The 15,504-nt window shown below is 40.7% G+C and overlaps 1 protein-coding gene across 1 annotated transcript in view; it reads right to left on the bottom strand.

Moving 5' to 3' along the window:
• Nucleotides 1–2,440: 2,440 nt before the first annotated feature.
• Nucleotides 2,441–15,504, bottom strand: part of DCHS2 (dachsous cadherin-related 2) — a 267,892-nt gene continuing 254,828 nt past the window's right edge. Inside the window, exons 19-20 of the mRNA XM_066574814.1 lie at nt 12,200–12,338; nt 2,441–8,220 (exon numbers count right to left, since the gene is read on the bottom strand). Of these exons, the coding sequence (XP_066430911.1) occupies nt 5,600–8,220; nt 12,200–12,338 (2,760 nt within the window). The 3' untranslated portion in view covers nt 2,441–5,599. The remainder of the gene's footprint in view (nt 8,221–12,199; nt 12,339–15,504) is intronic.

Below are 15,504 nucleotides of genomic sequence, written 5' to 3'. Positions count from 1 at the left end.
ACTGTGTTATTGAAACAGATGGAGCTCATTGCACAGAGAAGAAATGCCTAAACCAACGAAAATAGAAGTGCCCATCCCTTACTTTTACATGACTTGTAGGATTAATAATTCAGATCACTGAAATACAAGTAACTTCCATGAATTCCATAAATAATTCTTCCGTGGTAAATGTGATAAATATGGGAGAGCTCAACCACAGTGGAAGGCTCCTCACTTGGAATTTGAATTCTACTTTATAAATCATACGATGAAAAGAAATGTGGATGCAACTCAGCAATAACATATTTTGGGGGAAAAGTTTAAAAGGTTAACTTCAGTTCCTTTAGCATTTTCATCATATTTAGAATTCTAACATACATGCATCTATCACATCTATTGTAAAATACAGAAGCTCTCCAAAAGGAAGAAAACTGTATCTCTAGTGCTGTTGACCCCAACCAGAAGCTTGGAAGCCACCCGTGGTTTGTTACCGTAAGCTGAGTCGCTTTGTGTTGGACCCTTACTTATGGTCATTTGCACCGGTTACAATACGACATCTATACTTACAATATTACAATAACCCATGAAGACTTCCTTCTTGGATGGGGTAATACTAGAGCGTTCAATTTCACTGTTCTCAGTAAGAGAAACTTAGTAATTTTGTAGATATGATGCTTTTTAATGGTTAACAAAAAGAGATGTTGCAGCAAGCTTTCGAATCCAGTTAGGATTCTTCTATTTTGCTCTACTGGCTAACACAGCACCAAACCTTTTTCTGAATTTTACAATAACATATCTGCAGCTCTTATTGATCTACCAGGTGAAAAAATTGAGACAATCTTCCCAAAATCAGTTTGGGTCATTCTGACCCGATTTTTAGCAAAAATCAACTGGAAATCATTGTATAATTAAAAATGTATGTATGTGTGTCTCAGTTGCTAACACTCTTGCCTTTCAGTGCTGAGGTCCCAAGTTCAAATTCTATCAAGGTTAATATCTCGATGGACTTTGAAAAATTTGTTCAGACATTGCCCTTGGTCAGATTTAAAGTTACAACTACAGCACTGCAAAGCAGCAGTGCTAACAACTGAGCCACCACACTTGTCCACTCATCTCTGGACTATAATTTGCACTGGCTGGATTTGTGACTTTGAACAATGACTGAAGCCACAAACAGAGAACTGCAAACCCCATGCCAAAGCATAGTTTGACTGTCTGCTCTGCTGCTATATATGCTGACAGCAGCAGAAATATAAGCCCCGCAGACTATCTGTTCCTAAGAACAAAACAAATTTTGAGTAGACGTATAACATTCATGTAGCTTCTTTCTCTGGTCTCTCCAGTACAACCACTTTATCTTTTGTGCTGGTATACAGGTTTTCAGCAATATATCCTCTGCCCAATCTCTCTCTCTAAGTACAGACCACATTCTGTATAGGCATCATCATGATGCAGCTTTTTTGAGTTGTACTCAGATGTAAGATGGGAGATATATATGATGACATTATCAAGGTGCCCTGGATGATGCTTGGCTGCATGCTATTCTCTGTAGCAAGCATTTTGGGAAATTCAATTATCCTGCAATTTTCACCAAAAATCGATTCTAATGCACCTGATTCAATTTTGGTAAAATTGCAGAGATTTTACTGCCCAGCCGATTATGACGAGAAATACTAATCCTGACCATAAGAGAAGCAGGAAGTGCAATAGAAGTACAGTGCTCCAATTGATTTCAATGGGAGTGAAGCTAGCACTCCCACTTTCTGTTGTGACCAATAATGATGACATCTGGCCTGCTGCAAAAAACAATGGGGCTGTAAATCTGATAATGGATGGGGATCCCGAATGGCGGACCCCGCCTATTAGCCTCTGATGACCAATCCAGAGAATAGGTCATCAGTTCAAAAGGCCCAGAATTCCCCTTTAAGATACTTCATGAATGTTTAGTAAAATTGAAATATTTTAAAATAATCAATAGAAAAATGCAATGGAGGGACTAATTTGTATCTTCACAATATTTTATCTCCAGTCAGTCATCTTATAAAATTCAGTTTAATTCTCTTTATACAAATTGAGATATGACTTTTCTAAGTGTACATCCAGCATCACTAGTGCAGTGTTTCTCATGAAAATTATCTAATTGTTTTGTCTTAAGTTTAGTGAGAAAATGTATTGTTTGTCTGTTTTTTTAATAAAATGTCTGTTTCTCATGACTACACTTTCTATCCATGAGAAATAACTAGTATACAGCTTTGGCATAAAACCACTCCCTTTCTTTCTCTATAAAGCTCTGTTTGTAGAATAAACGGTAGAATTATTTGGCATACAACCTGTATGGCTGTGTCACATTGACTTCTCCAGGCCTGAAACACTTTACCAATTCGGAACTCAGCAACATATCAACTGAGGTGTCCCAATAATATCCCTGGCAACAAAAAATAATCTAAAATGTTTTATACAAAGTCTTTATTTTGGCATAAAATGAAAATTGCATTTAAAACACAGCTATTTCAATACATTTGGTTCCGTCTGAAAAATAATATCCCTTTTTTTCATAATATTCATAATGTTCATAATATTTCCTGAATGCTGTGTACATATAAAATAGAAAATAATTTGGTAAACATCATTAAAAGTTACATTTACAGCTTGTAAGATTGCCCCACTCAACATCACAAAATAGATTTATTAGTGGGGAAAGGAAAAATGATACAATAGATTTTTAGACAAGTATTAAGCATTAGATCAGGAGTAGGCAGTTTACCACTGAACTACTATTCCAGAGCTCAGACAATGAATGTACTGAGCTTAGGGACAACGTGGACCCCAACTGTTAAAAACTGTAATTTCTGCTTTACATTAAGCACCAGTCAAACAAGACATGATGAAGGCAATTACAATAGAGGAGATTTCTTAAAAATATACAGTGGAGGGGTTGCCAATACGAACTAATAAGATTCTAGCTCTCATTTTCCAGATGCCTTTTGGAAAATGGAATTAGTAATTTAATTGGTTGCTATGAACAAGTGCATCAAAGTTTCTCTGCATCAGCTTTTTAAAAAATCTCTCCATTGTGCATGCACATCCACAGGACATGTCCATACAGTATAACTTATGTAATACGTCAATTTTATTTTTTCCTTTTCTGTGAAGCACCCATTGTTTCATTTTGTGAGCTAATACTATATGGTATTATAAATTATACATAATTAACATTCACTTGTGTTTTCTATTTTCTATGTTTCTTATTTTACATTTTAGGCTTTTAGAAAGTTGCAAATAAAAGTAATGGCTAAAAATGCAAATGTTGTGGGACTCTTAAGGCCTTAATTCAACCTCAGTTGTTGAAGATTGTGTTTCTCCTTGGATTCATCATGTGCCGCTGATCCAGTCCTTCCCCTTTTTAACAAAAGAGTAAAGGATTGAGTGGCCACAAGGAGATATTTGAGCATATTTTAATATGTGATATTCTGCACTACTGATCAACAGAAGAACTTGATTTCTCCTCATACATGTCCCAATAAGTGCATTAGGCCAATAGATCTGGGCAGTGCATGGCTGACTTTGTTAATGCTCATAAGCTAAATTTGTGGGTTAAAATTTTTCTACATTCTTGGTTACTTAATGATCAGATAGTGATGCTGGATACATTAATGGAAAACCTTACAGTCAATTAAAACAAGATATGGGACTTATGACTTCCCACTTAACTCAACAGAACGAATAGATTTTTTGGTGCTTGTATACTGTATGTAAAAAAATACATTTTCTCAGCTGGCATGATAATACAAGTTCCCCATTGGTGTAGGACGGCTGATACATGTAAGTTACAACATTACACAAGTTCTGTTAAACAAATCTAATTAAACATACATAATTGTCTTCAAATGTAAAAAAAAATCATAGTTCAATATTACAGTAGTGCTTTGTTTTAAAAATTAGCATATGGCATAAGGGTTTTAACATCAGCATAAGACACATTATGGCAGTTCGCTATCAAGCCTATAGAGTATAACAATCCAGATTAAAGTATAATTTTGTTTTTAACAACAATTCATAGGCAAATTCTACATAAAAAGTTTAGTAACTTTGATCCTATCTGCTTGGTTTCTTGCTTTCGACCTACATTGATTTTTTTTCTTACATATTCCATATGGATCTGTAAGAAACAAATCTCTGTGTGTAGCCAATCACCATTAGTTTGTATATATTTATTTCCAACCCGTCCTTACAGTGGTTGTCAGTTATACTCCTGCCTGTCTTCAGTCTGGGTCCTGTCTTGCTCCTGTCTGAAGACCCTCTGCCTAAATGGGTTTTCTGGCCAGTTGGTGGTCTGTGATTCTGACCTGCATATTTATTAAGATAAGTGTGTCTGGTGATTACTATTGTCTGGGGTGTTGGAACAACTTATCTCATGTACTTCTGCAGTTTCTACTTCTGTATTACATCTAACCTTAGCCTGTCACCATCTAAGGAAAGTCAGGATCACCCCAGGGGCTGCCCTCATCAGAGAGATTACTCTGGTAGGGTTCCCTCTTATCAGTAGGTTAGGGTCAGTTTTCCTGTTTCCCCATTTGTTTCCTTATACTATTTTGTGCTATCCGCATTTGTACTAGTGTGTAACGTATCGTCCTTTAAGGACAAAATAATTACATCGGGCTAGGATGTAATACTCATAATATGGTCGTGAGCATGTGACCAAACTGTGACCTACCAGTCATCTGAGCTCCTACAGTGCATTTCTCTCTAATAACAGAAATTAGCAGAATTCTAACTTTGGTTCTTCGTGCGAGTAAAGTAGAAAACATTATATAAATCAAAACCAGTTGGAGAATATAACAACAAAATATTTACAAAGTTGCACAACTTTTTATGCAGATTTTAATTGTAGAACGCTGTAAATTAACGTTGAAGAGTTGAATTATTATAAAAAAAAGTATTGAACTACTTTTCAAATGTGTATTCTGCCTGACGTTCCTGTTTACTAACAAAAAGAAAAAGAATTAGGAATAGGGCACCCTGCAACCCAAACCATCTTGTTTACACATTCCCAAGACTAAAAAGCTTTGTGACCTTACGACAAATCAATGAGTGATCTGACATTTCATGGGACACCATATATTTCCTCTTCTTTTACTGGCTCAGTTAAAGAGGTTTAAAAATAAATGAGTTACTGTAGTTTTCAATTTCAATTACTTTTACAGATGATATTATATATAATCAATACTATATACAAAACCATAAGGGAGATTATAAATAAAATATTGTAAAATTCTAGTAGTAGTAGTAATATATAATTAAATGCTGGTAAATACTGGCCTATGATAATGAGTTTACTGGATGCACAAATGGTTTCCAATTCATGTTCATGCATTGTGGATGCTAGAGAGTCCAGAAATTGTTACAAAAATGTAGACAGGGAATCAAAATGTTTTGTTGCAGACAAAGAAGACAAGCAGAATTTTAGCCATTTTAATTGGCTACAATTTACTGCATACCATTCCATATAGGTAGTTGAAATGCAGCTATCGAAACACAATGCAGAGTCCTAATGAATTCTTTAGACATGCTGTACTTGGTCCCCACAAGTTCTTACAGTTGTATATACCATGTGTGGGCCTCATACCTGAAACTCTTGTTGTATCAATAGTTCCTCGGACAGTGCAGGCACTGATGTTCCAATAATTCCTGCATCTGAACGCACAGGTGAGGTTGATGGAGTGTGAACTGTGAGCATGGACAGTGAAGGTGAAAAGTTTGGGGTCATTGTTGAAGGCTGACATGCCAAATTAGAGAAAAAAGGTGAGCGGGGATATTTCACAAATGTCTGTCCTGACATTAACGTTGGCATTCGAGGTGGTACTGCCCTTATCCCAGGCTGTGCCACAGATGTGATTAATGGGGGTGGAAAAATAAAAGGTTTTTTTTGCTTAGGCGCATGCCTATGCATCTTGTCATCTTTCAGTCTACCAATATCACAGAAAACAGAGGAAAGTGTCTGAAATCTGGGTTCCCAGCTAAGAAGGTAATCCCAATTATAACTTCCTCTGAGGTCCTCATCAGAGGCCACTAAAGATGCCAAAGAACCATATCTGGAGTCATATGACATAGGGACATAGATGTAGTCCTGACTGGTCTCTGGCAGAGAGTTTTTTTCCTTTGGGTTGTTTTCACTATTGTGATGTGTTGGTGGTAATTCCTTTTTGCAGTTATAGTATGCATTGCATTCTCCTTCTCCATTTTCCTCCTTAAGGATCACTACACTCTCTGTGCTTTCTGACCCAATCACCACATCTGTTTCGTCTGATTCACATGACAGAAGATCAGAGTCTCTTGGAATTCCAGAGTCTGGAACGCGTGAGGCTCTTTCACTGAGAACAGAGCCAGATTCTTTTCTAATGGGGTATTCATTGATCATTTTTATTTCTTCATCTTCAGCAGTTTCCCCTTCTGTTGAGCCATGACCACTCGAGTCTGAATTCCTGCATTTGTTCCCAGTGTCTTTCTTTTCTCTAATGCCAACTAACCCCAGCCACTCTGCTGTATCTGGAGCTATACTGTTCTTGATGTTTTCATACTTTGGGCATTCATCAGACATGCACTCTTTAGTATTCGAATTTGGGAGAGTAGGAGGAATAGCAACTTCTTTTATCCCGCAAGCATTTACAACATCTTTTCTCTTATATCTCAGAATAATTCCAATAAGGCTTATAGCCAGTAGCAAGAAAACCACAAAGGAAATGCTGAAACTGATGGAAAGTATGTTTGCTGACATAACAGGGTAACCTTCTAGTGCTGTTGAAATGTTAACTCGAACAGTACAGGTTGATGACTTAGAGTCTAACTTTGGGCTTTGGGCTCTTACCACTAGCTCAATGATGTCATCATATTTCCTTGTGTTACTTCGTATCTTTTGAACACTTCTTGTTAAGTATATGACACCACTAGTTGTATTGACAGAGAAAAATTGTGAAGGCTTTGCAAGATTATAGTAGATCACTCCATCAAGTCCTTCATCCTTGTCTGATGCTCCCACGTTGCCTATAACTTGTCCAGGTTTGTTTTCTTGTGGTAAGTCAAATAAGTATTCGTCTTCCTGGAATATAGGTGGAAACTCATCCTGCCCCTCTATGTTGACATAAACCAGTACACAGGCTGTAGATTCACTTCTGTCTTTCACCTGAACAACAAGGCAATACTTCTTCTGTATCTCATAATCGATTTTGTGCTTGGTGTAAATATCTCCAGTTAACGAGTCTATGAAAAACTTATCTTGCTTTGGCTCATTTAGGCACATGGATTGAATAGAATAACTCAAGGCACCGAATGGTCCAGAATCTGAGTCAATGGCATTCGCTGTACACACTGGTGAGAAAGGCGGCATATTTTCAGATAGACTACAGCTTAGACTGTTAAACAAGAATCTTGGTGAAAAATCATTGTCGTCAAGCACTGTAATGTAGAGCCTTGTAAGTGCTTCATCATTTTTAGTTCCCCAAGCATTAGAAGCCTTTAAAACTAAAGCAAAGTTCATAACACTTTCATAATCCAGAGGCTTTGATAGAGCGACAGTCCCATTTTGAGAATCAACTGTGAAAATGTCTTCATCATTCCCAGAGATGATGCTATACTCTATATCAGCATTATCTCCACTGTCATAGTCAAAAGCTGATACTTTGGTTACTTCTACATTTATAGGATGATGTTCTCTGACACGAATCTGGTATTCTGGGTTGTAAAATTTTGGTGGATTGTCATTAGTATCAAGAACAGAAATCAAAACAGTGGCAGTAGAGCTCAAAGATGAGAATCCCCGGTCAGAAGCTAGCAAAACCAATGTGTGGGTGGTGTCTGTCTCATAGTCTAAATTCCCATTTAGTATTAGTTTCCCAATTACCACAAATGGAGGCTGGGAATGAATTCCAATGCTTTGCACGATGAACAGATTGTGTGCATTTCCACTGATGATGGAGAAATCAATATAAGCATTCTCATGTGTCCAATCCAAATCTGTAGCGGTAAAGGTAAGAATGTCCTCTCCACTTACAGCATCTTCACTCACATTGATTCGATACTCCTTCTCTGAAAATGAGGGAGCGTAGTTGTTTACATCATGAATCTGTAATTCCAGAATAGTAGTGGAAATTAAAGGAGGAATCCCACTATCCTTGGCTTCTATCAAAATAGGAATCATGGTACTCTTCTCTTTTATTCCCATCGGCATGTCTGTATGCACAGAACCTGAAACGACCAGATTAATAGGAGATTATTTATTTATTCAAATCACATTACTGCACTATGATCAAATAATAGAGTTTCCTTACAATGCTTCAGAAGTATGCACAAAAATCACAGAAGCCACATCAACTTTTTCAATAACAGTATCTGCTACTATTGGAAAAAGTAGCACTGAGGCCTTATAAATCTGGCATTCAGGTGATAACATTATGCGTACCTGTTTCTAATTTCATCTTCTTTTACCCTGTCTTCTATAGGGGTGTTAGCATGTAATTAAAAGAGCTCTGAGTTCAGCAAACTCTTCTTATGTAAAGTATATGTCAAGCATGTTCAAAGTCAGTGGAACTCACCGTACCTCAATGAACAGCTTGGCATGCTAAGGCCAATATTCACACTATAGACCTTTTCTTTATTAAAGCACAAAAAAAAGACTGATTCAAAATCAGAGTCATCAACTTTTTAACAGTTTTTACAGATCCATTAGGAAAGAAAAATGTGTTTTATAATCAGTTGCTATCAGGATTATTAGCTGTCATGTGATCTGTGCAAAGCTTTAAATTCCATCAAAGAAAATGGAAATAGAGATGAAAAAAAACCAATGTCACCCTGCGTTCCTGCCTTTTCTCCTCTTCATCTGTATTGTGGATGGCTATGGCGAGCCACCGTCTGCCATGCGCAGTACAGATTTTTTTCTCCAATATTAATCCTCCCTGTATCTGCGCCGCAAGGCGATGATGCAGAATCCGGGACCTTCAGCAATGTTAATTCCTATCAGCAATTTTGAGCAGTTGCAAGTGTCATGGTGCCGTCACTTGCAGAGCCCTGGACTCCGCGCACTGAACGCTTCATAGCTCCTCCCCTCTACATCTCCTGATCGGATGCTAGAATCATAACTCAAAGTGGAGGAGATGAAATTGTCTCCACGGCACTTTCAATTGCTAAGTATTAGAGATGAGCGAGCACCAAAATGCTCGAGTGCTCGTTACTCGAGTCGAACTTTCAGTGATGCTCGAGATTTCGTTTTGAGTAACAAACCCCATTGAAGTCAATGGGCGACTTGAGCATTTTTGTATATCGCCGATGCTCGCTAAGGTTTTCATTTGTGAAAACCTGGGAAATTCAAGAAAGTGATGGGAACGACACAGAAACGGATAGGGCAGGCGAGGGGCTACATGTTCGGCTGCATCTCAAGTTCCCAGGTCCCACTAGTAAGCCACAATAGTGGCAAGAGTGAGACCCCCCCCCCGCACTGTCAGCATCAAGATCGTTCTCCTCTGCCACAGCTGTAACAGCTGTGGCAGAGAAGAACGATGTTAGCCCATTGAATTCAATGGAGCCGGCAATACAGCCGGCTCCATTGAAAGCAATGGGCTGCCGGCGATTGCGGGATGAATTGTCGGGAAGGGCTTAAATATATAAGCCCTTCCCTGCAATTCATCCAGAAATGTGTAAAAATAAAAAATATATATACTCACCTTGTCCCGGCAGAACGATGTTAGCCCATTGAATTCAATGGAGCCGGCAATACAGATCTCACTCACCCACCCATTCATGAATTTATGAATGGGTGAGTGACTGCTGCCTCTCATTGGCTCAGCGGGACCAATCAGATTGGTCCCTGTGCTGAGCCAATGAGAGGCAGCAGTCACTCACCCATTCATGAATTCATGAATGAGTGTGTGAGATCTGCCTCTGATTGGTCAGGCTATTGGAAGGCAGAGACACATCCTTCTGAGAAAAGGAATAGTAGCATCCAGTCACCAATTTATTCATAAATATTCAGGAGGAATAACAGAGGATCAAAACAACACAGAGTTACGGAATTAGAAAAGATGCATCTTAATGATCATTTCATGGGAAATAAAAGTATTTGCTTGAGAGGTGGGGAGGGTTGAAAAGAGTGAACTGTCTGTTTATCAGTAGAGATGAGCGAGCATACTCGTCCGAGCTTGATGCTCGTTCGAGTATTAGGGTGCTCGAGATGCTCGTTACTCGAGACGAGCACCACGCGGTACTCGTCTCGATTAAACGAGCACTGACCATTGAATTCAATGGACCCGGCAATACAGCCAATCAGAGGCAGCCCTCACTCACCCATTCATGAATTCATGAATGGGTGTGAGTGAGGGATGCCTCTGATTGGTCAGGCTGTGACCAATCAGAGGCAGCTCATTCAGCAGGCGGGGATTTTAAATCCCCGGCTGCTGAATACTACTCACAGCTGTTCAGAGCAGTTCAGGAGGACTGCCGCCGGCCGTGCTGAACTCCGTCTGCCGGAACCAGTGAGTATATATATTTTTTTTATTTTTACACATTTCTGGATGAATTGCAGGGAAGGGCTTATATATTTAAGCCCTTCCCGATAATTCATCCCGCGCTCGCCGGCCGTCCATTGCTTTCTATAGAGCCGGCTGTATTGCCGGCTCCATTGAATTCAATGGTCAGTGCTCGTTTAATCGAGACGAGTACCGCGTGGTGCTCGTCTCGAGTAACGAGCATCTGGAGCACCCTAATACTCGAACGAGCATCAAGCTCGGATGAGTATGCTCGCTCATCTCTACTAAGTATTAAAACTTCTATTTCTGACTTATACAGTTTGCTTGATCATCAACACGGGTATGCTCTAACTGCTTTCCCCATCACCCAACTGTTGGTTGTCAGCATTTTTGAAGGTCCAAACTACTGACAGACTCCCTTCAAGACAAGACTGTAAATATATAGCCATCTCTACACTGAAAAATGTATATATCCAGTTCACTAAAATATGAGATTTTATTGTTTTTATCTGTTATATATACATAACAAAATGTTTCCTATTTGAGTAAAGAAAACCTTTGCAGGGCCCCTGTGCAAACATACCTGTCATCCAGTTTCGTATGGCGCAGCACTCAGAGTGTTAAATAAATTACCATATATACTTGAGTATAAGCCTAGTTTTTCAGCACATTTTTTTATGTTGAAAAAGCCCCCCTCGGCTTATACTCGAGTGAGGTACAAAAAAACCAAGAACAAAAAACCCGTAATACTCATCTCCCAGTCTACGTCTGTGTCCCTGGCTTGAGAATTCTCCCCACTGTCATCTCCCTGCTCAGCTTTGAATTCCCCCAACCTCAGCGCTCGATCCAATCACAGCGCTTACTTACACAGCACTGATGGCGGGGGAATTCAAAGCCGAGCAGGGAGATGACAGTGGGGAGAATTGTCAAGCAACCTGCCGCATCGCCGGGGAGACCATTGTGTCGGGGACACAGACGCCGGTTGAGAGGTGAGTATTGCATTCTTTTTACCTACTATATACTCTAGTATAGCTTGAGTCAATAAGTTTTACCATTCTTTTGTGGTAAAACTTATTGACTCGGCTTATTCTTGGGTCGGCTTATACTCGAGTATATACGGTATATAAAATTACGCACCAATTCGTATTTGCAATGCACCAATTGATTTGGTAAGCAATCTCATCAGTACAATTAGGAAAACATACTCATATAATCTTGATCTAATTGCAAAGATCAAATCCATTGAGTCAAGTCAATCTATTAAATAAACTTAAAGAAGACCTATCAGAAGTGAAACTGGATCTTCACTGATTCCATTCCTGGTCTTTGTTCTAGCAATTCTAAACCCATTCACCTGCAATTGTTCCCATTAGTTTCGGAGCCTGATGCTAGTTAATTGTAATGTGGACAGTGTCAATGAAATGTCCCCTCAGTTATTTATACTGGGCGGTGGACATGACTGGTATTGGGCTTCTAAACTAATGGGAGCGATTGAAGGCAAAAATGGTGTTAAAACCTAAGCAAAAAAAGCACAGAAAAGTCGGCTATAAAAGTATGCAGCCAGTTTCACTTGTGAGATAAGTCCTCTTTAATATCCTTAATATTAAATATATGCTTAATATACATAATTTGACATAGACTTATGTCTCCTGCCAACAATTTGCAAACCCTAAACATACTGAGCATATATAGATGAATTTACATACCAGTAGTTGGATTCATTGTAAATCCTTTAAGTGGAGAAATAATTCTATACGAAAGAGGGCCATACATCTCAGAGTCTCTGTCTGTGGCAGATACTGTCATGATATATGTATCGGCTGCAGTCAGCTCAGGTATTGATGCCTTTGGGACAAACAGCAAGAGAAAATAGTCAAATGGAACTCCAGCGCAATCAGCTTTCACCAGTAAATTCAAGAAAGAACTTTTATTTGATACCTAAAGGAATACATACCCGTCCTGCGGTGTTTTTGTTGCTGATCTATGCATGGGATTAAAAGATTGTATTAACTGTATGGTATTTCCAATATACCTTGTGATTTATTAAAGCCCTCAACTGAAGATTTGGATTTAGATGGCATCAGATTCTGAGTAATCTTGTGATGTTGAGTGCTTGGGTGTAATTTTATACTAATAGAAGCAAGGCTTCGCACGGTATCTCTGTCTATATTGGCTTCTCATGAAGCTACGGCTGACATGCCATTGTAAATATACCCAATGTTCCAGTATTCTGCATACTTTCATCACTTTGATTGACTCTGTAGTTATTTGTACAACTTTTTTCCCACTTTTGCTTTATGAGTCCATCAATCTATCTATAGTGTGTCAGTATAATGTATATATATTCAGACACCAAATAGTCTTAATGTAAGGTCGTAAAATGTATGGCAGAACAGTAAGTTTTACGTTGGTTGGACACAGTTTTTAGGAGAATTTCACTTTATTTGGTATTTTATTCTGATATTTCACACCAGTATAATAGATGTTGGGTGTACAATACGAATGGAAACGACTTCAGTACTCGTTGAAATTATCAACCAGCTTTCACAGACCTTGAATGGCAATTCTGTCCTTGCGTTGTTGTGAAATGAAAATGTATTAACCCTTTCCAATACAATTTGCATCCTGGTTTTCCTAGGGGGCTTACCCTTTTTCTGCTGTTATACAACAGCGCTATATGTTGGCTAAAGCCAGTACTGCATGAGGTGACATGTTGGATAGGCTCCAACAGCAGAGAGGCTGGCAATATACAGTAAGAGAACCCCAACGGACGTCTTCCAACATCGGAGCTGTACAGCCTTAAAGGGGTTGTCCCGCGGCAGCAAGTGGGTCTATACACTTCTGTATGGCCATATTAATGCACTTTGTAATATACATTGTGCATTAATTATGAGCCATACAGAAGTTATAAAAAGTTTTATACTTACCTGCTCCGTTGCTAGCGTCCTCGTCTCCATGGTGCCGACTAATTTTCGCCCTCCGATGGCCAAATTAGCCGCGCTTGCGCAGTCCAGGTCTTCTCCTGTTCTCTATGGGGCTCCGTGTAGCTCCGTGTAGCTCCGCCCCGTCACGTGCCGATTCCAGCCAATCAGGAGGCTGGAATCGGCAGTGGACCGCACAGAAGAGCTGCAGTCCACGGAGGCAGAGGATCCCGGCGGCCATCTTCACAGGTAAGTATAGAAGTCACCGGAGCGCGGGGATTAAGGTAAGCGCTCCGGTGAGCTTTCTGTACGTCCCTGCATCGGGGTTGTCTCGCGCCGAACGGGGGGGGGGGGTTGAAAAAAAAAAAAACCCGTTTCGGCGCGGGACAACCCCTTTAAATCATAATGTCTTCAGAGGTCAGACAATGGATTGGAAAGGGTTAAACACAGATTTTATAACATTAATACGGTTTCAGGTGAGTGTTTTTAAATACGTCTGTAATACGAATATGTATTATGGACATGTTACAGACGACATTACAAGTGTATGTCATCAGTATTTGCCTCCATATTGTTTTTATTTTCTAGTTGGCAATTACTGATCTGTATTTTCCCAATAGAAAATAAATAGAAATACGGAGGCAGAAACACAAATAGACACGGACAAAGTACGGAGCTAAAATATGCTTGTCTGAAAGTGGCTGTATAGGCAGTGCAACAGCTGATCTAAAGGGGAAATTCATTATGTCTATGCATCAGAATCGTCACTTTTTGCCCTGTTGCACTTCTTTCACTACTTTGCAAAAGTGGTGAGAAAAGTTAGTGGGTTTAGCGGAGGGTGTGTGGCCTTCCACAGTTCAAAATATTAACTCTAATGCTCGCCAGAAACATGCATTAATTATAGCGCAAATCTACTTTCACTTATACGGGAAGCCTCCTTCCAGCCTCCTCACTCCATTACAATGACACATTCTGAGGAGCAGGCAGACTCCCAGGAACTGTTCTCGGGCCCCTGCCCAGATTGGGCAGCAATGGTTCCTATCCCACCGGAGGAGTTTGTCGTGACCATTGCCAAACCTTTGGAAAGTTCCCGGGGTCCGGGGGATGAGGCTGGGGACTTCTGGCAACTGTCTCAAGAACTTTCAGTGGGTGAGGAGGACGATGACGATGACACACAGTTGTCTATCACTCAGGTAGTAGTAATTGGAGTAAGTCCGAGGGAGGACTGCACAGAGGATTCGGAGGAAGAGCAGCAGGACGATGAGGTGACTGACCCCACCTGGTTTGCTAAGCCTACTGAGGTCTTCAGAGGGGGAGGCAAGTGCAGCAGCAGGGCAGGTTGGAAGAGGCAGTGCGGTGGCCAGGGGTAGAGGCAGGGCCAGACCGAATAATCCACCAACTGTTTCCCAAAGCGCCCCCTCGCGCCATGCCACCCTGCAGAGGCCGAGGTGCTCAAAGGTCTGGCAGTTTTTCACTGAGAGTGCAGACGACCGACAAACAGTGGTGTGCAACCTTTGTCGCGCCAAGATCAGCCGGGGAGCCACCACCACCAGCCTCACCACCACCAGCATGCGCAGGCATATGATAGCCAAGCACCCCACAAGGTGGGACGAAGGCCGTTCACCGCCTCCGGTTTGCACCACTGCCTCTCCCCCTGTACCCCAACCTGCCACTGAGATCCAACCCCCCTCTCAGGACACAGACACGACCGTCTCCCGGCCTGCACCCACACCCTCACCTCCGCTGTCCTTGGCCCCATCCACCAATGTCTCTCAGCGCACCGTCCAGCCGTCGCTAGCGCAAGTGTTTGAGCGTAAGTGCAAGTACGCTGCCATGCACCCGCACGCTCAAGCGTTAAACGTGCACATAGCCAAATTGACCAGCCTGGAGATGCTGCCGTATAGGCTTGTGGAAACGGTGGCTTTCAAAAACATGATGGCGGCGGCGGCCCGGCGCTATTCGGTTCCCAGTCGCCACTACTTTTCCCGATGTGCCGTCCCAGCCCTGCACGACCACGTCTCCCGCAACATTGTACGCGCCCTCACCAACGCAGTTACTGCCAAGGTCCACTTAACAACGGACACGTGGAC

This window comes from Eleutherodactylus coqui, chromosome 7 (genome assembly GCF_035609145.1).
Source record: "Eleutherodactylus coqui strain aEleCoq1 chromosome 7, aEleCoq1.hap1, whole genome shotgun sequence".
NCBI classification, from domain to species: Eukaryota; Metazoa; Chordata; class Amphibia; order Anura; family Eleutherodactylidae; genus Eleutherodactylus; species Eleutherodactylus coqui.
This window is presented reverse-complemented; position numbering and strand designations above follow the sequence as displayed.